The sequence below is a fragment of the Onthophagus taurus genome, chromosome 1 (assembly GCF_036711975.1).
Source record: "Onthophagus taurus isolate NC chromosome 1, IU_Otau_3.0, whole genome shotgun sequence".
Taxonomy (NCBI): Eukaryota; Metazoa; Arthropoda; class Insecta; order Coleoptera; family Scarabaeidae; genus Onthophagus; species Onthophagus taurus.
The window spans coordinates 571669-596254 of NC_091966.1; the positions used below are offsets into that span (position 1 = coordinate 571669).

At 34.3% G+C, this 24586-nt stretch overlaps 2 protein-coding genes across 2 annotated transcripts; one reads left to right on the plus strand and one right to left on the minus strand.

Annotated features, from left to right (window-relative positions):
- The first annotated feature begins 11 nt into the window (after window positions 1–11).
- Window positions 12–21557, plus strand: LOC111416517 (transmembrane channel-like protein). Its single transcript, XM_023048563.2, has 10 exons — window positions 12–152; window positions 6657–7000; window positions 7050–7299; window positions 7351–7539; window positions 11944–12182; window positions 12239–12430; window positions 18936–19254; window positions 19316–20569; window positions 20626–20848; window positions 20904–21557. The coding sequence occupies exons 1-10, from the start codon at window positions 69–71 to the stop codon at window positions 21461–21463; spliced, it is 3654 nt and encodes a 1217-aa protein (XP_022904331.2). The 5' UTR covers window positions 12–68; the 3' UTR covers window positions 21464–21557.
- LOC139432772 (pancreatic lipase-related protein 2-like) lies at window positions 9991–11423 on the minus strand. Its single transcript, XM_071201552.1, has 3 exons — window positions 11270–11423; window positions 10774–11217; window positions 9991–10208 (listed from the first exon to the last, which is right to left on the minus strand). The coding sequence occupies exons 2-3, from the start codon at window positions 11213–11215 to the stop codon at window positions 10018–10020; spliced, it is 633 nt and encodes a 210-aa protein (XP_071057653.1). The 5' UTR covers window positions 11216–11217; window positions 11270–11423; the 3' UTR covers window positions 9991–10017.
- Window positions 21558–24586: the final 3029 nt, after the last annotated feature.

A 24586-nucleotide genomic window follows, 5' to 3' on the forward strand; every position in this document is an offset into this window, starting at 1 on the left:
TTTAGAGAATGGATCAAGATAATAGTGATAAAGAAAGCGAATTATCGCGCGGCAGTAAGAAAATTCAAATGAAAGATCCCCCCGTTGGTATACTGCGCACGGAATCGTGGAAATCGAGACCTTCATCAAGCGAATTTCGTTACTTATCTCAGGTAGTAATTTCTTACATCACACCTACAAGAAAATAGATTATTCTTTACCCTATATTTTTCATTCCCTTTTTTTTCAAAACACCCCTAATACATTAGACTTTAACACGCGACGAAATAGAGAAGCGTCCGCACAAAAAGCTTTAATTCGCTGCCGGTTTAATTCCCTTAAAGTTCCTTTGAAAGCTCATCAACATACCACGATTTTATCTGAAATAAGGAGCATTTGGGTTTTTGTTTATCCGACAATTTACCACTCCTTTCATTTGCACGTATTTTACCGCAAAAACGAAAAGGGGAAGAAGACGCGTCCCTGATTACATTTGGCGAGCTTTTATGTAATTAAACAAGCGGCGGCTACGGGGATAAGCTTTAGAACGCCTGTACAATTTTGTGGGAAATTGTGTTTGCTTGGGAGTGGCAGCACAGGCTCACGTCTTTTTTTGGGTATGCTTAATTTGTTTGTTTTGGTTTATTTTTCAACTAACATGAATAATTTAAATTTAATTGTTTGTTACCAAACAACCGTTTTTGCTGTGTTAAAACTAGATTAAATTTACTATAAAATGTTTTCTATTTCATATTAATATCTCAATTATTTTCTGAGATATGAGCATTTCAAATTTTATATTTACGATCTTAAAGTGTCATAAGTGGATATACAGAGGTGTAATTAATAAGCATTTATTGTTTTTGATAATTACAATTTTCCCCTTAATACATCCTAATATAATATACCGATTGGTAACTTTAATTTTAGGAGATACACCCAACACGGACGTACGTATAAGTATACTTGTGTGTGTGCATATGCGCGCGGAGTATGTTTGTGGGAGGGGAATCGCAAGAGTAGTGGATCGGAGAGCAGTCAGTCGTTTGACATCGTTCAATGATAAGAAATATTATAAAAATAATAACTAATATAATAAATGAAATTCAAATAAGACAAAGCAAATTCTTAATTCTAAAAATAAAAACAATTCGTAAGTAACTGAAATAAACTTTGTAAAACAACAAATAAAACAAAAAACTATAAAAATAAAATATTTTTTATATTAGGTGTTCAAATAAACCACCATTCTGTGCTAAACAATAGCCCAATCTATCGTAAAAAGTTCGCCTTACATTCGCTAGTATATCGGGACTAATATCCTGTATACAATTGCAAATTTTTGTTTGTAAGTCATCCAGATTGGTTGTCCTTTCTTCATCAAAACCATAAATTTTCGATTTTAAATATCCCCATAGAAAAAAATCATTGGGGGCTAAATCTGGTGATCTAGGCGGCCAAGTTAACGTTCCGCAAATAGATATTACACGATTTGGAAATTGTGCGTTAAGATACTCTTTAACTTGCCGGCTGTTGTGAGCCGGGCAACCATCTTGTTGGAACCAGATACTTCCAAATTGAACATTGTCTAATTGTTGAAGCGAAAATCAACATTTCCTTTGGCCATTTCCATCATAGTAAAGCAAAATTCCGCCCTTGTAATATTATCGTTCTCGCAGAGTTCCTGACTTTTTTGTACCTTGTACGACCTGTACCCGTGTTTCTTTAATGTTTTTAGGACGGCAACATGGCTGATAGCAAACGTCTCCGCAACTTGTCTGCTTGACTGATTTTTATTGCGTTCAACATCAGCACATATCATCGTATCACGTAACTCATCTCTTTTACCCCCTCGTAATTTGTGTTTCTGTGGAGACACACATCCATGTCGCTCAAAGTTTTTAATAATATTTGAAATTGTTCCGCGACTAGGAATTGATCTGTTTTCATAGGCCACAGGAAACAAATTAATTATTTGGGCTACAGAATTGCCACCATAAAACCATTTTATAATCTGTACCTTTTCCGCTACAGTAAACAACATCTTATTTTTTTTTGCTAGGGTTAACTGCAAAGCGATGCGACCACTTCGCCTCTCAACAATCTATGAACGATTCAATTTGTGCATTACCCCTACGCTTGTTTATCCCCCACTTAACGACACCGAATATACACACACACGTATACTTATACGTACGTCCGTGTTGGGTGTATCTCCTAAAATTAAAGTTACCAATCGGTATGTCATTAGTATATTATTTTCACCCTCCACCCTCTTCCTCCATTTCCATACCCTCGTCTCCTCGGCCCAATCCTCCCCTCATCCATCCCTTTGTCTCCTCACCCCCACAACCATTCACATCCATCGTTTCCCCTCTCCCCCCTCTCCTAAGATCTGCCCTCGGTCCAACTCCTCCTCCCTCAACTCACTGCACCCATTCAACATATGTTCCAACGTTTCCCATTCCTCCCTGCATAGCCTACACCACCTCTCCTCATCGGCCATCCAGTATCTGTTCGCTCTCTCCTCGTTTCCACAACGGAACCTAGCCACCAACTTTTTCCCTTCCTCATCTCTTTCCAATGACAAGTATCTAGGTAGCCCCTCCGTAATTATGTCCCTGTATCTTTCGTTATACCTTCCCTCTTTTATTTGTGTCCTTCTTTCCTGTCTCTGCACATCTCGGTCCCTGTCTCTCAACTCCCTCCACATCTCCCTACCCACCCTTCGTCTACTATTTATCTCCGTTACCGAGTAGCCCGCTCGTCTATAATAGTTGTCTCTGTGTCTTTTCCCATATCTGACCTTTCCCTCTCTAATTTCCCTCCAACACTCCCCCAGGATCCCGCAGCTTGGCCTCCCTTCTATTCTTTCTTCATATTTCACTGCCCTCCTGCCCGCCTCCACCCTGACCTTATCCACCTTTACCTCTTCCCTCACTATATACCCCGGTGTTTCTCTCGCCACCCCAAGCACCCATCTCCAATATCTAGCCTGCACGTCCTCCAGCGGTCCCTGCTCCCTCCATCCCCATACCTCTGCCCCATACATCATCACATTGTTAACCAGACCTTCAAACATAATCTTCCTCGCTGCCACATTCCTTCCAAAGACTCTCTTCCCCCAACCCCATACTTGTCCCATCACCTTATTCGCCTTTTTTGCCATAGCTATCACATGCGACCCCTCCCTGTTGTCCTCCCTGAACACATACCCCAAGTAAGTATACTCCCTAACCTCCTCGATCTCTTTTCCTTCCCATCTCCAGTTTTCTGTTCTTTTTCTCCCCCCCCCCTTACAAAACTTCATCATCCTTGTCTTCCCCACATTCACTTCCAGCCCCTTCCCCCTAAAATATCTTTCCAACGTCTTTATCATATCTTTCATCTCCGCCGCTTCTCTCGCCATGACCACGATGTCATCCGCGTATGCTAACATATGCACCTTTCTACCTCCCACCACCAACCCTCCCATTTGCCCCTTCCCCAATCTATCCTCCAGGTCCGCCGTATACAGTGCAAACAGACTTGGGCTCAGCGGACATCCCTGCCTCAGTCCCTTCGTCGTCCAGAACACGTCGCTCAGCTTATCTCCCACTTTTATCCTAGCCATAATCTCCATGTATATTTCCTTCACTCTCGCAATTAGGTGTTCTGTGATCCCCCTCCTCCCCATCTCCTCCCACAACTTTCCCCTATCCACCTTATCAAAAGCCGCCTTCAAATCTATAAACAGGGCGTACAATTTCCCTCCCTTCTTATCCAGCTCTCTATCTGCCAGATGCTTCAACACGTACACGTTGTCGATTGCTCCCCTTCCCTTCCGAAAGCCTGCCTGCCCATCCGGCAAAATTCCCCCCAACTCCATCTCCTCCTCCAGTCTTCCCAGCAGTATCTACAGAGGTGTATTAAAACATCATAATTTCTAAACTTATAGAAATGAAAAAAATAATTTTCAACTCATTAAATACTAATTAAAATTGCTTTAAAATGCATTTTACTTCATGATGACATCTCAATTCGTACATGAGACACAACGTGTTAAATTCCACTTTTATTACTTAACCTTAATAAGCACAGAGTTGAATTACATAAATTGTATCACCTGGATTTATAGAAATGAAAGAAATTTGTTGGGTGTGCTGAAACTAGATTAAATTTGCTTTAAAATGCTTCTTACTTCATCTCAATATCTCAATTATTTTCTGAGATATGATATCAGCGGATATGCAGAGATTTATTAAAAATAAAAATGAAAAAATAATTTTGGACTCATTAACCCTTTGTGTCCCAAGAAGTCAAACATTTTGAAACTTTGTGACAGAATCAGATAGAATTAAAACGCTATCAAAATACACTCACAATCAGTAAAGGCCTTTGGAATAAAATTTTAATTCAATTCAAAAATTCCTGGAAACCGTGTTTATTGAAATTAAGAAATAAAACTTATTTTAAATTGAAGCTTAAAGCTTTCTGTTTAAATCGATGTGTAATAATCGATGGGTTGAATTAGAAAAATATTGAGAAAAAGAGTATTGAGTTAAAACTAACATTTTCGTATAACCTAAAAGTGTCAAAAAAGAAGCTAATTTAAAAATTCCTGGAAGCCGCATTTATTGAAATTAAGGAATGAAACTTATTTTAAATTAAAGCTCAAAGCTTTCTCTTTAAAATGATGTATAATAATTGTTGGGTTGGATTGGAAAAATATAAAGAAAAAAAATGTTGAAACAAAACTTACATTTTCGAATAACCTAAAAGTGTCAAAAAAGATGCTAATTTAAAAATTCCTGAAAGCCGTATTTATTGAAATTAAGGAATGAAACTTATTTTAAATTAAAGTTCAAAGCTTTCTCTTTAAAAAGATGTATAATAATTGTTGTGTTGGATTGGAAAAATATTGACAAAAAACATGTTGAAACAAAACTTACAATTTCTTATAACCTAAAAGTGTCAAAAAAGATGCTAATTTAAAAATTCCTGGAAGCTATTTTTATTGAAATTAAGGAATGAAACTTATTTTAAATTAAAGCTCAAAGCTTTCTCTTTAAAATGATGTATTATAATTGTTGGGTTGGATTGGAAAAATGTAGGGAAAAAAAATGTTGAAACAAAACTTACATTTTCGAATAACCTAAAAGTGTCAAAAAAGATGCTAATTTAAAAATTCCTGGAAGCCGTATTTATTGAAATTAAGGAATGAAACTTATTTTAAATTAAAGCTCAAAGCTTTTTCTTTAAAATGATGTATAATAATATAGTAGAAAGTACCGACTGCTCTAAATGTGCCGAATAGATAACTACAGTTTAAAATTAGTGTTTAAAACTACTGGTACTTTAAAGTACCGTCGGGACACAAAGGGTTAAATACTAATTAAATTTACTTTAAAATGCATTTTCTCAATTCAATTCGATATCTCAATTCGTTCTTGAGATATAATGCTTTAAATTAAGTGAAAATATTGAGATGATTAAAGAAATCATAACGTCTAAATTTATAGCAATAATGAAATGATTATTGTAACATTGAGTTCAACAACTTTGCCAAAACGGTTACAAAATTTTAAATTACCACGACATCAATTTTCTTTGTGTTACATTTTTACACTCATTAAATAAATTTTATGACACTTTTACATAAATCGCTCTTTAATTACAATTAACATCACAGCTCGCATGTGAACCCATTTCGCGTGCATCTCATTAGGACTGCAAATCGCTTTTTCTATTGCACTTTTGCGCTTCCCTTAGGACTTCAAAAACCTGCAGGCTAAAGATCCATTAGTATATTACACTACCACGATTTTTTCCTTTACTTCATAATTATTAAAAAAAATGATTATACTAAAAAAAAACCGTTATCATTTTCCGTTTTCTTTTTACTCCATTAACTCGAAAGAAAAATTATTTACGTTCATCCGATTGTTGAGCTTTCAACGGAGAAATTGTAAACGAAAGGGTGTGAAATACGAGCAGTTTGGAATATGGGGTAATTGGATTATGGGGTAAGTTTGATATGAAAGTAGCACGAAAGAGTAAAGATAAAATGAGACTTATGCATAACAATGTTTGAGCCCTAATATTTTCAAAGATTAAAGTAGGATGGCTCCAATCAGTTGATTGCATAGAAAATTACGTGTTGTGGAAAGGAAAGGAAAAAAAGGATTTAATTTGTGAAATGCTGGATTATTGATTATTGGATTAAATAAGAAAACTTTATTAGAGTATTTGTATTAGTTGTGTCTTGCTGAAGAAAAGTCATTATTCATTAAAATAACTCTTGGAGAGAAGCCAAAAACTTAAATTACCACCAAATTCTTGCTCTATTGTTAGAATTAACGTCCAAATTCTACTCAAATTAAATTTATCTAAATAATGTAAATATTTGTTTTCAAAAACACATAAAAGAAGTTACCTACAAGTTGATATAGTAAATCCCCAAGGTGCGGTCAAAAGAATTAACAGAACGCGTGCGTTCCGGCGCTTACCGACCCCTTTTCCATCCTTTTTCGGTTCGCTCCTCAGGTGGCGATTAATTTATAACCCCTTGGGGGTTAAAAGATAGTTCGTCCTACGTTCCAGTTTGCTTAGATCAACATCGTTGATCGCCACGCTTATTTTTCTTAGATTCAAAAATCATTTAAATTAAAACAAGATGTGAAAATAATTTAATTTAGGTTGAACCAACATCTCCTCAACCTTCGGTAGATCGCCTTTCGGTAACTTTTGCCGAAGATTCTCAAAAAAGTGAAATCGCAAAGAAAACTTTTTTTAATCAAAATTTTTCCGACCCTCCTAAAATGGATAAAGTGCACTTTCCTTCTGTAACTGACGGTGAAATTACGGATGAAGATGAAGATTATTCCATTACTTTAACCGCGATTATGCAAAGAAAAGCTTCAACTAAGAAATCAAGAAGGAAAAGTACTCGAAGAACTTCTTCGTCTTTTAGTCCGGATATTCTCCCGGGAACGGAAAGTGAGCGAAGACGATCTTCTTGTTATACCACGAGTTCTGGGGAGTAAGATTTCAATAATTTTTAATGGTTAAAATTAATTAATTAATTTTAGTACAGCGATATCGGTTGAGGATAATCCAAACCCGGAGGTAACTCAAGACCAAATTTTCGAAAATATACGTCTTCATAAAGAAGTTTTAAGTCACGTTAAAATGCAACCTTGGCCGATGAGGAAGAAATTACGATTGGTTATAACCGCGAAGAATTACATCAAAAGACACGAAGGAGCTCTTCAAGAAAGATTCGCCCAAAGTCATTCAACAAAAGATATGTTAGCGAGATTTAATATTTATTTAATAAAGGTTAAAAAAATTAAAGAAATTGTTATTAAGTTTTAATAAAATTTTTTTTAGAAAATGCAACGAGCAAAACGCGAAGCTGCGAATTTATCAACTTGGTTAATTCCTTGGGAATTGAGGATAAAAGAAATTGAGTCTCATTTCGGTTCAGTTGTGGCGTCATACTTTACTTTTCTTCGATGGCTATTTTGGGTTAATTTGGTTACTTCAGTGATTTTAATTGCTTTTGTTACAGTTCCTGAGGTAAGTTTTTAACCGGCGAGACGATAGCAACAAACCGCTCAGCAACAAACTTTTTCCTTTATATTTCCACCTACTTGTAGGGCCCATATCTTCCTTATCTAGAAAGATAGCGAAAAACTAAGCACACGGTTGGATAGCTTGGTCTTTTCTCTATCATAAACCGAGTTTTCGTCCGCCGATATGTTGATAAAGAGAGCAAGAAAAAATAAGAAACGTCGCGCTGCCACGAATTTTTGCCGCGGCTAAACCACGCTTGGGTCAATAACTCTCTTATATGACGGGGAGGAAACTCTAGAATTATATTCATCCTATGGGAAATTTTCTGCTCTTTTCATCGGTATATAACACATCTCAATCACACGTTTGCATAATCGTTTTTCAGAACAGCAACAAACTTTTCCCTTGTATTTCCGTCTACTTTTCGGGCCAATATCTTCGTTATCTAGAAAGATAGCGAAAAACTAAGCACACGGTCTTTTCTATATCTTAAACCATGTTTTCGTCCGCCGATATATTTATAATAAGAGCAGAAAAAAATAAGAAACGACACACTACATTTAAATCACCTCAAAATTGCCCCACTTTAGGCTTTGTGCAGCCGTTATCAGAAGGAAATTCAACAAATGGTTTATTATTACATATTCGAAAAGAGCTAACCTTGGCCTGTCTTATTTCGAGTTTTCATTCGGCAGTATCTGCCGGCGTCTGTAAAAGAAACACACCTGAAAGACAACCTACAGGTAGCAGAACGCAATCACTTCTTATCCTAACTTTCTTATTTGATGAAGGAAAAATTGGGACAAAGTTTTACCCGAGAGAGAATCCTAACTTCATTTCATGTTGACAGATAATTTTTCATTCACTCTTAATTTATTTAAAACCGTTTAAAAACATATACATAAGTACGAAGGCTTTCACGGCCGGTGTTAATAAAATGTTTGACGTGGCGAATGCCATAGTGCTAGTGTTAGTTCTAGCTTTAATTTTACGTTTAGAAACATGTTAAACTGTTCAAAACGGAAAGATTATTTCATGTTACACCTATTTTATCAGAATCTGAAATTGTGTTTTGATGGTTTTGAATCTGGTAACGTTACCAACCTTTGCATTTTAAGTTATTTAGGCCCACTTTTACCACCTCTTGATAAATTTATCCGATAGATAAATCCAGGTCTTAGCCAATGAGAGCGCTTAAAACCGCCGTAACCATGGCAACTATCCTCTAGATAGTTTATCAGGAGGATGGTAAAAGTAGGCCTTAGTTTATCAATTTAAAAAACGCGTATGCAAATGCGTAAGCGAAGTGCGTTGCACACCGTTGGAAAGAGCAGAAAATTTCCCATAAGATGAATATAGTTCTAGAGTTTTCTCCCCTTCATATAAGAGAGTTATTGACCCAAGCGTGGTTTAGCCGCGGCAAAAATTCGTGGTTTAGGTAGTTCTAGCCAGAAAAAAGGATTGTGCAAACATGTGATCACGGTGTGTCATACATCGTTGGAAAGAGCAGGAAATTTCCCATAAGCTGAATATAGTTGTAGAGTTTTCTCCCTGTCAAATAGGAAAGTTATTAGTGCAAGAAATATTTGCGTGTTTTCATCGGTAGGGGCTTTTTCAGGTGCGTTTTTCTTACAGACGCTGATTGATATTGGCGGACGAAAACTCGGAATAAGATAGTCCAAGGTCAGCACTTTCCGAATATGTAAGCCATTTATTGAATTTCCATCTGGTAACGGCTGCACAACGCCGTGAAGTTTGGTAATTTTGAGGTAAATTGAATGCAGCGCGACGATTCTTATTTTTTCTTGCTCTTATTATTAACATATCGAAAACTCGGTTTATGATAGAGAAAAGGCCAAGCTTTCCAACCGTGTGCTTAGTTTTTCGCTATCTTTCTAGATAACAAAGATATGGGCCCTAGAAGTAGGTGGAAATATAAAGAAAAAAGTTTGTTGCTGAGCGGTTTGTTGCTATCGTCTCGCCGGTAAGTTTTTAACAGTTTTCTACAAAATACATTAAAAAACATGTACGGTTTCACATGTTTCGCGAATCGGGATTTTGTACTGAAAATTGACGTGATTTTGTTGATGGCTACACGCCGAAATCAGTAGAGTAAACACACAACAAAAAACTACTATAAGTTAGGATCCAATCGATGTCGCTTCTCTGAGTTTTTCCTGGGCTTTTCAGGTTGTATCTTCTTTCTTTTCGTTTCTGAGTTTCTTACCTTCTTTTGCAACATAGCGATATCTTATCTTAACTGGCGCTACCTACCACTGTCACTAGAACTAACATTAGACCTAGAACTAGAAACATTCAGACATGTTATGTGGGACAAAGTAAATAGGTATGCCTTGGTTTCTATGGAAATATATTTTTATATATTTCATCTTAACTAAAATTCACTATATTTTAGTTAAGTAAGATTTAAATAATTAAAAATAACATTTTTATTGTAATTGTTTTTTAAAAACTTTTTATTTATGTTTCTAAATAATAATTTCCTGATGGTATTGCTTTATTAGCGGCAATTCCCATAAAAGCCGGTGTTAATTTATAAAATTTTTTATCCAAAAAATCATCCCAACATTTATAATTATACGCTTTAAAAATTGTAGGATTTTCTATCGATTTTGTCCAATATTCATAGGCCTTAATATGGCTACAATATGCTGAAAAAAATGATTTCATTTATTTAAAACTTATTTAATATATTTTATCTACGACTGCTTGGATAAGTCATCATTACCGCACTCATTTGAGGTGATTTGAGTGACGTAATGAAGTTCATTACCGCACTGGTTTCATTACGTAACGCATTTTTAGCCTAATCAGAACAGACTTAATTTATTGAAACGAGCAATAATACAAAAGAAAAAGTGCTATCTACTTACAGAGAAACAATACTATTTATTATAAACATTAATTGTTATGTTTTTACATTTCGAAACACTTATTCCAGATGAGTAAACATGTTGTTGAAATTGACAATTCAAAATTGTCAACAATCATTTCAAAATATTTTTATAAATGTCAAATAGACTTTTTTAAAGAAATTGATTTTTTAGTAATTTTTAGCAGTCGTAGATAAAATGCTGTATATCACACGTGGGCTAGAGCACAATTACTGTACTCGTGTGATTACACGACTCGGTCTACGACCTCGTCGTGCAATTCTCCATACTCGTACAGTAATTATGTTTCTAGCCCACTTGTAATATAAATAACTATTATTACATGTAGAACAACCACGTTGGATTTTCCCCCCATGAGGATAAAAATCAACGTGTCCCATGCTGGTCATATTTCCAAATCCACCTCCACTTGTATGAATAACATCAACGAAACTAATGATGTCTGTGTAATTTAAATTCTCGTGGTCGATTTTATTTAATAGTTCTCTTAATGGATCTAAAATAGTTAATCTGTAGATTTTTCTATGGAATTTATCTTCGTTCATAATTTTTTGCGCGGAATTAGCTCCTATTTTCAAACCGTATCCATGCACGATGTAATGGAAGCTTCTTAGGGATTGTCCCCCAAAATTATATAAAAATTTAGTTAAATTAGCGACACTATCAGAGGCTAAAATAATATGTTCTAAAGCTTGTTGGTAAAAAGCATAAGATAATGGGGACCAATTAACTAAGATAACGTTCCATTTATTTTGCGAAGCCATAGCTAAAAAACTATATAATTGTTCTAAAACAACCAATGTATTAAAAGAAATTACCTTCAGCTGCATCTTGAATCCAATCGGATGAAACATCATCTAACCAATCGTGAATAAGAAGTTTTGTGTGAAATTTTCTATTAAAATTTGATTTAGTTAACGACCAAATATCGTTTGTGATTAATTTTTCAGTTACATTTCTAAAAATCGATAACTTATTTTTTATCAATTAAATCAATAATAACTCACTCAGTATATAAATAATAAGTAATCAAATCTTCGATTTCTTTATTTTCGCTTAAATCGGTCACTTTTTGATTTGTAGGAAAAATCACACCATTTACATTTAATAGATTAAATAAAAATAATGACAAAAATGCATACATTTTAGCTTAACGTTTTTTTTTTGACGTGATATGAAGAAAATGAAAAATAATCGTTTATTGTGATTTTTGCTTACTACCCAATTTTTTTAATAATATTATTAGGTTCGTAGTTTTTTTTATTTTTATTAACGTAGTGGCATGTTTCTTTACATGGGTGTGCGTGCTTCTACGGCTTTTAGAAGGATAATAATTTACGCTAATAAAGGCTTTTCGAATTCATTAATGAAAATGTTCCCGGAACCGGTTACTTAATAAATAAGGGAGGAGCCCTATCTTGTTAATTAATTATTGATAATAATAATTTAAAAAAAATTAATTTTAAAACGTTATATTGAATTAATTTTCCAGTTATTAACGGCAGATCAAAAAGCGGCTGGCGATAGAAAATTAATATTAAAAGAAGATAAATACAACGCCACCAATTTTTTAACTTTATGGGATTTTGAGGGGATTTTAAAATACTCGCCGTTATTTTACGGTTGGTACACCAATAAAGACATAAAGGATAAAGGTTATAGGTTACCATTAGCTTATTTTATGACTGGATTAGCCGTTTACGTTTATAGTTTCGTTGCTACATTGAGAAAGTAAATTGTTATTAACCTATAAATTAAAAAAAAAAATTTAATCGTTATTTTTTTAGAATGGCGGAAAATTCAAGGACTTCGAAATTATCCGAAAAAGAAGACGAGTGTATTTTTAGTTGGAAAGTTTTTACCAGCTGGGATTACATGATTGGTAATCCTGAAACTGCAGCAAATAGAGTTGCTTCTATTGTCATGGGATTTAAGGAAGCTTTATTAGAAGAAGCTGAAAAGAAGAAAAATAATAAAAAGTATTGTTTTTTTTTTAATTTTTCTAATTATGTTTTGAATCGCGAAATCACTCAAAAGTAGAATTAATTACAATGTGATGAAGCCTTACTTATTCGGATTGTCTTTATCAAATAATTTTTTTATTATCGGGTTGCATTTTCAGTAACTTTCATAGTTAGGACGTTTTGACGTGATTTTAACATTAGTGAGTGATACAACGTGTTGTTGTTTGAGGCAAGTTATTGAAATATACTAACAGCAGAACTAGAATCATTCGGGTTTAGCTGTCTTGAGAGATGTGCTATAAACACTTAAAAACATATAATTCATAAAGAACTTGAGTGCATGATATCCACAAAACAGCAGTACAGATTAAATCATGAGCAAAGAGATAGGTGGACTCAGTACAGGATTAACACAAAAATTGAGCCAGGCTCCTATGTTCGACTATTAAGTTTGATTAGTTATACCATACGTCACGACTAAAAAAGACTTAAATCTTTAACCTTTAGAGGACCGGGACCACCACTTAAGTGGCGATGGAAAACAAATAATTGTATTCAAGTTTTATACGCTGATAATATGCATATGCAACTAAAGACTTCTTCGAACACTTGTAATAGTATATTAAAAAACAAGTTTCGTAAGACACGCTTGAAATGCACGAATTCAAGTTGAAAAACGAGTGGCGAAGCCACGAGTTTTTTAATGAATGAGTGCTTTAAGTCTTATGAAACGTGTTTTTTTATGCTATTTTTTGTAATTTGCTCGTTTTTATCCTTTTTTTTCTCAAAAATAAAATAAATTTTGATAATGTAGGGAAATAGGTATGTAGCAGTTGGTAACATCGTAACACTTGAAAATAGAAATTTGAATGACAAATAGAAACTGTCAAAACACAAAACGTATCCACCTGATAAAAATGTTTCATGTACACCTCCCAAAATAAGAGAAATTGCTCAATGTTCAATGTCTTCATCATTGTGGACCTTGTATTCGATGCTAAGAACGTGTTTAAACATCCATAGACAAAAATTGTCACATTGACAACTAGAAAAATTAATGACCCAATGTTACCAACTTGAACTGATTCCATAAAATCTTACTAAAATCTCATTACAGCATCGGATGCTGTAAAGAGTGTCATTACAGCACCCGTTTGAGTACTGTAATAGCTTTCATTACCGTCGCGAATTACAAAAAAATATTTTATAAGCTTAGCTAGCAAGTGTATCTCTATAGTGAGCGCAACCTCACCTCGTTGCGCTGCACGTTTATTTGGACTCGGCTAAGGCATATACCCACGGCTATCACGACCCATATTATCAGACTTCGACCTGTATTTCACGTGTTATTCTTATTTTTGAACTGGTTTCAACATTTTTTCTTTTCTTGATAAAAATATTTTTATTTTCTATATAAATTTGTATATACATTATATAATTTTATTTTTATAATTTTATATATTTTCTGTATAAATTCATTATTTCTTTCTTTTCTTCATAAATATATTTTTTATTTTCTATATAAATTTCGCATTAGCTGCAACATAAATACTCTCAAATTGAAATTAATTTTATACATATAACAATGAATATCGAAAATGAAACTTGGAGTAGTGGTGAATCGGAGGTTGATGAACAAGTTGATTTGGATATGACAGAGGAATCTAAAGTTGAAGCTATTGATACAGCAGATGATCAATCCGATGAACCTAATGTTGATGTGGTTTATGACAATTAGTACTACCCCTCAATAAAAGACTTTACTGGACAAGCTTGCATTATTGAAAATATTTCAATAAAAGGCGATACTCCATTAGATTATTTTGAATTCTTTTTTGACTCGTTTCTCCTAGATACCATAAGAATACAAACCAATATTTATCAAGACCAGAATCTCGAAAAGAATCGTGTACATATGAAGCCGTGGAGCCCCGTGACCGATAATGAATTACGTATTTTTTTTGCATTATCAATTAATATGGGACACGTTCGAAAAAATGCATTGAAAGACTATTGGAGCAAAGATCCTCTTCTGCTAACTCCAATATTTGGGGACTATATGTCGCGAAATAGATATCTACAAATTCTGCGATATCTTCATTTTGCTAATAATGAAGATGTAATAAATCATCCTTTGAAAAAAGTAAAACCAGTAATTGACTATCTAAAAAATAAGTTTTCTAATACCATCAATGCAGGAAGAAATCTTTGTATAGATGAAAGCTTACTCTTGTGGAAAGGACGACTAAAATTCAAGCAGTACTTACCTCTCAAAAGAAAACGTTTTGGTATCAAATTGTTTGAACTGGTGGACTGTGAAACCCGGATTTTTACTTGATTTTATTGTGTATACTGGCTCAGACACAGATTATGATAAATTTAACTTAGGAGTTTCGGGGGATATCGTAGCTCATTTCATGAAACCATATCATAATAAGGGTCATATTTTATTTATTGATAACTGGTACTCATCACCACAGCTTGCAGAATTTCTGCACAGCCGAGATACAGGGGTTTGCGGAACTGTAAAAAAAATCGAAAAGGAATGCCCGTTTTGAAATCCAAGCTAAACCGTGCCCACACCGACGCCTGGATGGTACTGAAATGGATGGATAAAAAAGAAGTTTTTGTCATAACAACAGTTCATGAAGTCGAATTTTGTGCAACTGGTAAAAAAAACTATAAAACTCAGCAAGACATTATAAAACCACGTTGTATTCATGACTACAATAAAAATATGGGGGCTATTGACAATATCGACAGACAGCCATCTTTGACGGAGACGGTGAGAAAATCAATGAAGTGGTACCGAAAACTATTTTTCCATCTGCTTGATTTGATATTGATGAATGCGCATGTACTATTCATGATCAAAACTAAGCAAAAAGCGTCCTTTTCCAACTTTCGTTTATGTATAGTAAGGGATTTATTGAAATTAGATTCTAATGAACCGTCGCTTTCATCATCTGGCGTCGATCTTCGACTACAGGGGCGCCATTTTCCCACAAAAATTGTAGATGAAACCTCAACAAAAATCTTTGCAACGTAATTGTGTATTATGCGCAATGTCTAAACAAAGGCGCCGAACTGCGTACCAATGTAACGTATGTCATAAAAGTTTGTGTCGCACCATGTTTCGAAATATATCATACAAAAACTAAATTGCCATAACACATTTATATACTATAATCAGGTAATCAAAAAAAAATAAAATATACAAAAAATAAGACTAATATTACGGCGTTTGCTCAGAATAACGCTAAAAAAGAGCATTATTAGGAAACATTCTACATAATACAATATTATATTATACAGGTGATTCATAAGTAATGGGCCAAATTGTAAATGTACGTTCAGGAGGCCAAAATAATAATATTTTCATTAACAATAATGGGTCTTAGTCTGCTCCTTACTGAGATACAGGATGTTAAAGCGAAAAAAATAAAATAGATTTTTGTTAATAGATCAGCTACTTTTCTACATAATGACTCATAGTTGACTTATAGTTTTTGTAAGGGTAAACAATAATGTGTGAGAGGATTTGAGTTAACTCGTAGATGTCGCCACATGCGCCATATGAATTAGATGAAATCAGCTAAAAATTTTTTATCGCTCATTATTTTACAACATACTTGTTTAATTTGGATAGCCCCATCATTTCTGTAGAAAAAAGCTATACTTCTTTGATCTTGAAAATATTAACGATTTTCGAGATATTTGAATTTTACTAATTCACTACACTACATTTCACGGTGGTCGACGTAGCATTAATCTGTTAAGACACAAGCATGGCATGGAATGTTGACATTTACCTAACCGTAATTGATAATTGATAACAATATTAAACTGAAACCATAAAAAAATTACGTAATAAAACAATTTATTGTACGCCAGTTAATAAAACGAAATACAATATTAGAACAGACTTGAACTAAGACCACTTACGACAACTGTTATCAAAACCTACATGTTAATGTTGTGCGAAGTTAAATTAAATTTAAGCTTAATTATGAGCTACTGCAAAAGGTTTTCAACATAACCACCACCAGCATTTATACACGCATTTAACCGTTTGGTTAAGGATTGTCTGACTTTAAAAAATGTAGCAGGATTATTTCGTATTGAATTGGCTGCATCTTGAATTCTATTCCATAACTCGTCTCGTGTATTTATAGTAGGTTCAGCATAGACCATTGATTTCATGTAACCCCACACATGGTGGCCACTGAAATTCACTACCACGTCCAATCCAACGGTGAGGGAATGTTTCATTCAGATGTTCGCGCACAGCACGTGAAAAATGTGGAGGAGCACCGTCTTGCATGAACCACATATTTCTTCTTAGTTGTAATGGAAGATCTCCCAAGAGGTCGACTAAGTCATTATTTAAAAAAATTAAATATGACTCTCCATTTAAATTAGGAGGTAATTCAACTGCACCACACATTTATTTTAAACTCGTGCTGGAAATGTCTACCTTTTTTTAAACGAGGGTTTTCGGTTTCCCAGGCATGACTATTTTGAATGTTGGATTATTATTCAATTTTCCTTTTAGCCACTGACAAAATTGAACTCTGATTCGATAATCTGTTGGAAGTAAATTTTGCACAGGTATAAAATGATAGGGATATAAATTTTCCTTGTGTAAAATTCTAGTCACGGATGGTTGGCTTATTCCAGTTGCTGCAGACAATCGACGAGTGCTTATTTCAGAATTTTGCGCAATTCTTACCAAAATTTCATCTTCTTGCTGCGGAGTGATAATCTTAGGACGTCCTGTATGATATTTTGGACGAAATGAACCTGTTTCACCCAATCGATTATAAATATTTTGAAATATCTTCCGGTTTGGCTGTCTTCTGTAAGGGTACATTTCAGAATGAATCAGTTTACTTAACAATAAAATGTTTTAAACTATTCATTAAACGTAAAAGCTCATTGACGTTTCATAATTCATATGGCGCATGTGGCGACATCTACGAGTTAACTCAAATCCTCTCACACATTATTGTTTACCCTTACAAAAACTATAAGTCAACTATGAGTCATTATGTAGAAAAGTAGCTGATCTATTAACAAAAATCTATTTTATTTTTTTCGCTTTAACATCCTGTATCTCAGTAAGGAGCAGACTAAGACCCATTATTGTTAATGAAAATATTATTATTTTGGCTTCCTGAACGTACATTTACAATTTGGCCCATTACTTATGAATCACCCTGTATACAAACTATGAGACAATAGTATATTGTTTTATATGGAAGAGAAGCAGTGCTTTTTATGGCGTGGTCTGTCGCTTAGCGACGAACGCAGTGAGTCGCTAATGACAGATGAGCCGTTAAAATTGTGGCGTGTCCGACAGTTTGCCGGACGAACGAAGTGAGTCCGGCAATGACGGACCAGCCACAAACGAATCTGCTTCTCTTCCGAATAAAACATAGTATTTTTTCTTCAAACGTTGCAAATAATTGCAATATAAATTTTAATAAATTTAATAAAATGACAATTAACTTATTATGTATTAATGAGAAATCGAAGGACGTCATGACAAAATAACGTTAGCAACGACGACGTAAATTTGACAACCAATAAAAAAAAGTAAACAGTTTTGCGCGAATTTTAACTTTTAACTGTTAGTTAAATTTATTTTGTACAAAATGTCGTCCGAAATTAACGATATCGCGAAGAAGGTAATAGAAAATAGTTTCCAATACGGCGCTAAAGTGACATGTGCTTCAGCGCTATGGCGCTAAAGTGAAATTTACTTTAGCGCCATAACGCTGAAGTACTTTTTTGCTATGTTGATCTTACCAACCGTCGTTATGCAACAATGACTTACTTCTACCGCGAGTAAACACGACAACAAAGTTGTCATTTAATGACGTTTGAAGAAAAAAAGGTTTATTACCTATATCTTACATTTTACATGAAAATGATTCAAATGACAGTTGTTCTGTACGAATGTGGAAATAAAACGATGGTATTATTTTTTGACATTGACATTATTTTCAAAGTCATACGAAGGTCACGACCATTTTTTTATATAGGACGCTATATTTTTTATTGAAAAATCTGAATCTATGATAAAAAAGTAAAGAATTCTGTAAACAAAATTTTTTATTTGCGTTGGTATTTTGCCAGTTAATTGGGCCACCCTGTATAAAATGTCATAATTAATAAAAAATGATAATTCCGTCTTATTCAGGGACCTCCAAACCCTTTAGAAATCATTCTGTTCAAATTTGAAAACTTGAACATTTTTTCTTACCTTTACGGACCGGGCCACCACTTAAGTGGTAGTCTATGTTATCAGTACTTTGTATATGATAAATATATCATATGAAGTACATTTTGTATCGATTTTCTTCAGACAATATGTTACCTAAGATCCCGGCCCTCTAAAGGTTAAAGCCAATATGTTCATCAACCTGATGTAGCCATTTTTAGTTAAAAAATTCTAATTTTGACTAATTTCGTGTTTTAATAACAACCAAAATTAATTTAACATGCTTTGTTTTAGTTGGAAAATAGTTTTATTTCGAGTATTTGTAAACATAACGGTTTGTGGCCTTTTAATCGCCTCAGCTTACGCAGTTGTCGAAGTTGTAAGGCGTTCAATGGAACCCGAAGCGAAAGATAACTTTTGGCGAATGAACGAAATCACGATCGTAATGACTTTGATATCGACATCTTTTCCAATGATTTTCGAAGTTCTCGGCATTTGCGAACAATATCACCCGAGGAAACAACTCAGATTACAATTGGCTAGAATTATGATGTTAAATCTTTTGAATTTGTATTCGTTAATCATTGCCAATTTCGAAAAAATCACAGAAATGGTATGTACAAAATTTTTAGTAAGTAATTATAATTATAGATTATAAATTTATTTTTTTGTAGGAAAAGCAATCCCATGATTTTAAACCGAATGAAACTGTTATTAATAAAACAAATTGTTACAATTCTTGTATGAGTATTGGTTATGGATTTACACCGTTATTAGTTAGTTTGCCTCTTATTTCAAATTTACTCCTTGAAAATAATACCACAGAAAATATAACAGAACATTATGTTTTTAATGAAACTTTTTTGACCGAAAATGTATTAAGTAATCAAACTTGGAATCCATACGAAAATATAACGATCGATTATAGTGATGTGTCAAGTCTTTTAGATAACAAATTTGATTTCGATAATATATCACTTTGGACTAACTCAACTGATTTAATTGAAACGACAACGAATGATATTTACAACTCAACTGAAAACGAAACGATCTTTTTAAATGAATACTTTACCACTTACCCAACAGAAAACAACTTCACTCTTAATAAGAACTTTACAGAACCACCAGATTTAACAGCATTAAAAAACCTTACGACAATCCCACCAATTAATTGCACCACTCTTTGTAGAAACACCTCAGATTTGAATTTAACAAATAATATTGGAAGGTATTTAGAATCTTTAGATTACTCTAATCGTACTAAATTAAGAAGTTTGTGTTGGGAAACAATGTTCGGTCAAGAATTGGTTAAGTTAACTGTTATGGATCTAGTAATGAACATCGTTTCCACGTTAGCTATGGACTTTTTCCGTGGAGTATTCGTTCGTGTTATGAATAAATGTTGGTGTTGGGACTTGGAAAAGAAATTTCCGCAATATGGCGATTTTAAAGTAGCCGAAAACATTCTCCATTTAGTTAATAACCAAGGAATGGTGTGGATGGGAATGTTTTTTAGCCCGGGAATCGTGCTTTTAAATGTGATTAAATTATATTTAATGGTTTATTTCCGATCGTGGATAGTGCTAACTTGTAACGTTCCCCACAAAGTTGTTTTTAGAGCTTCTAGATCAAACAATTTTTATTACGCCTTATTACTATCGATGTTATTTTTATGCGTTCTTCCTGTTGGATACGCCATTGTCTGGATACATCCTTCATTTCATTGCGGACCATTCTCAAACTACCGGCAAATCTTTCATATTTTCACCAAAACATTGAAATCTTTGTTACCAAAAAGTTTTCATCGAATCCTCGATTACATCGCTTCGCCGGGAATTGTTATTCCCCTCTTAGTTTTACTCATCCTTATAATTTATTACTTAATTTCTTTAACCGATGCTCTAAGAGAAGCAAATAACGACTTAAAGGTAAACAAAAAAGATCATTTTTGATTTATAACAAATTTTTATTGTAAACAATTTAGATTCAATTACGGAGGGAAAGAACCGAAGAAAGAAGAAAAATGTTTCAAATCGTTGATCGTAGACGAAGAGTTGGTTCATTGGGTTCTGGGGAAATTGGCCACAATCCTTTTGGCAAATGGAAAAAATTACTTAACGCATTACCAAGTGGTAAAAGTTTCGATGAAACTCCAAAATTAGAATCCGACGAAATCGTTCAAAAACAAAAAGAAGAGAAACCAAGGGGTAAAAATTAATTCCAATTTAATAATCGTAACAAAAATTTCTTTTTCCATTCTAGCTTTTATCAGTAAACTCATTAAAAAAGCTTTAAGAAAACCAATTTCCGAAGACGAAGATGGCACGGACAACGAACAACACGATTCTTTACCAGAAGATGGAAAAGAAGCTAAACCCCAAGTTCCAACGAAGTCTACGTTTAAGATGCAAGATACTAAAGTGAGAAATGTCGTTAAATCGGGCGTTTCAAGGAAAAATTCGGATGTACGAAAAGTGGAATCGCCAAAAAAAAGTTTTAATTTACGAAATGTTAGGCAAGATTCGATCGCTTCTAATTGGAGCGATAACATCCCGGTTATCACCATCAGTAAAACGGAAAGTTTGGAGAACGTTCTTGACTTAAAACAAGAAGAAGATGATCTCAAAATTGCAGCAGACGCAGACGTTAAAAAAGGTGATGATAAGCTACGAGAATTCGATGCAATAGATGTTGGAATTAACGATTCAAAGATAAGTGATGATAAAGAGAAGAAATATGATGAAAATAAACCGGAGATTGTTACAATTAATTCTGAAACGAAAACTGAATCAAGCACAGATTATAAAGAGTTAGTTTTATAAATTTTGAAATATGTAAAATTCGTTTTAAGTCTTTTATCTTATTGAATATTGTAATGTTAAAAAATTTGAAAAATAAAGTACTAATAGAACTCCATTGTTCCTTTATTTTACTTAGTTTCCCTTCTCTTTACAATCTTCATTCTTTCTGTACAGTCTTCTTCCCGTTATTTTCTTCTTATTAGTTTACTACCCCTTCTTGTCTATCCAGTGTCTTTTTTTCTATAATCAGTGTCTTTTTAGTCTTGCTCCTCCCTATCCAACCTCTTGTAATTATATCTAATTTGATTTTATTCTCATTCTTTCATTAGTTTCATTAACAGTGCCTTTATCATCTTCATCTTTTCTGTCTAGTCCGTTTCGTGCTTTTAGAAATAATTATACTGATAATTTTTTGCTTAAGTAGAAATCCAATGATATTAGTTAATTTTAGATCATTTGATTGAAGAGAACCAATCAGAACAACATTACGCAACACCATTGCTATGAATATATTTGATTTAATTCAATTTTGATGTTTCTAATATTTTGTTTACTATCCGCAAAATTAAGCAGCAAACAATTTTCTATCCGAATAACCCTCGAACAATTTCAACCAACCGTATAAGGTCATATTTAATAGCAGGGATGATTGGGCGAAAGGAGGGCCTCAACTAAAAAGAGGAGCCTTAGCCTGGTACACCGATGCTTCAAAGACAGTAAGATCTGGAGTAGGCATGGGCATCAGTGGACCAAATAGCCACATCAAATTGCCCCTCAGCTCGGACTTAACAATTTTCCAAGTAGATGTTCTTGCTATAAACTTCTGCACCGCTTTGAACCTACAGAAGGGACAAGAAGGTGCATCCACAAACATTTTCACAGACAGTCGGGCCGCCTTAAAGGCAATTCAGGCCTACACGTGTGGCTCCGCACTGATCAGAGAGTGCACCAACAACCTGAGAGAACTCGCTAGGGGCAATGATGTTACCCTATGGTGGGTTCCAGGTCACAGCAACATTGAGGGCAATGAGAAGGCCGACAAGCTGGCCAAAGAGGCAGCACACACGCCCTTCATTGGACCCCAACCTGGATGTGGACTACAAAAAAGCCACCTAAAACAAATAATCAACAACTGGGAGGCTTCAAAGATAGCCTTACGCTGGAAAGAACTTCCAGGTCACAGACAAGCGAAGAGTATGATAACTCCGTCGCAAAACAAAACCAAAAAGGTTTTATGCCTCAGCAAAGGGGATCTAAGAACGCTCTCAGGCTACCTAACCGGCCATGTGCTCCTAAAATACCACCTCTTCCACATTGCTGAGGATCAAACTTGTCGACTATGCAACGACGAGTCAGAAACTGCTGAACATATACTGTGCAATTGCGTCGCCAGAGGCCGTCTAAACACAACGTTTTCGGTAAAACTCCCCTGTTACCTACCGACATAAAGGTTCAAGACCTCAGGACAATACTAAGGTTCATTAAGGACCTACATTTGCCCTAAACCTTTGGAGGGCTAAAGTTACAATAGATCTTATAGGTCGCGGTAACGAGAGGGGCTGCCCTCCTCAGCCCGGCAACAATAATAATAATAATAACCCTCGAACATTAATAAATCCTCAAAAATTTTAGAACAACTTCCTCAAGCATGTTGTTTCCAAGCAACACGCTTTCGAAATCTGTTATAAAATTTTTTCGATTATCAACGTTCTTGGGTTATTACTACTGATAACAACTTTATCAATATCATCATCGCATCATGTACTAAAATACCAGGAGCTTACAATACCTCGATTGGCAAACTCATTCACAATGTCCATTGGAGAAGTGAGCTCGTTCATATCATCTTTGATACAATACTGATTTGGCTATGATAATCCCAAAGATTTTTCTAAACTCATCCATAGACTTGTGATACACAAAAAGTTAAAATTGGAACCGGACTCATCATGTTGAAAGAATGGGAATTACTTAATTTCAAGAAGTACATCAAATCTGTGGAATTAAACGTATGTTAATCACAAGTACCATGTTAAAAAACCTCATTCCTCAGGTATTCGCTTAAATGTCCATATGCTTGTGACAAGTTCATGAAGTGCCTGTTCTTGTTCTCTGTTGTCTGATGAGATCGAGTTTTTCTTATTTCGTGTATATCGCTTTGCTCCACCAGAATTGTTTCTTCTGTTATTTATTCACAATCATTTAAACATAGCAAGATATAAATGAAGGTGATTTCAAGGAACTTATTAAAGAACACTCCGAAATTGAGAAATTAACAACGAAGTTGCTAATAGAGTTACAAATGATGAACCAAACGAAAAATTTGAAGAAACTAAATGATGCAAATGATGAAAATGAGTTAATTTTAGCATGAGCAGATCAATATATGAGACGAATTAAATACGTAAGTTGAGGCATCACTGTATTTAGTAAATAAATACATTTACAACAACCTGTTGCTTTAAGTAACTTAAAACCAGACTAAAGTTTTTAATCTTTTAGACACACACGAAGGTCATTAAAACGGGAACATGTGGCAGCAATATGGTCCGCTTTTAGGGACCTCTTTTCAACATTTATCGATATGTGGAAAAAGATTTTATTCAAGAAGTAAAGTTTATTTTTAAACTCTTTTGATAAGAGATAAGGTCAATTTGATAAACAAATCAATTACTGGCAAACGTTCTCTCGTTTCTTTTTTTAAAACCCGGTTAATTTTGCTCTGGCCAAATCAACAAACGGAAATAGGATGTCCCATTCGAGATAACCCAAAGGCCTTATCATTCGCCCGACTCCGCTCTTTACACATATTCTTTTTCACCAACAATCACTAAACTCTTAAAACGAACCGCAACTCTCGTATTCACCTAATCGTAAATTTTATTTCACCTGCTTCCAACGGGGGGGTCTCTTTTTATACGCGTGGACTCAATAAACGTGGTCATAAACCACCAGAAAGGCGGTTAAAGTTATTTTTATTGACTACGAGAACGATGGGAAGATATCAACGAGAGTGGTGAACGTCTTACGGGAGTCAAGATTTTATTTCCTATTAAACGCAATTAAGGTAATGAGACCAATTTAATTGAGAAAAAAGGTGAGAATGTCTTGAATTCCTATCAAATGGAGATCGTTATAGCTAAT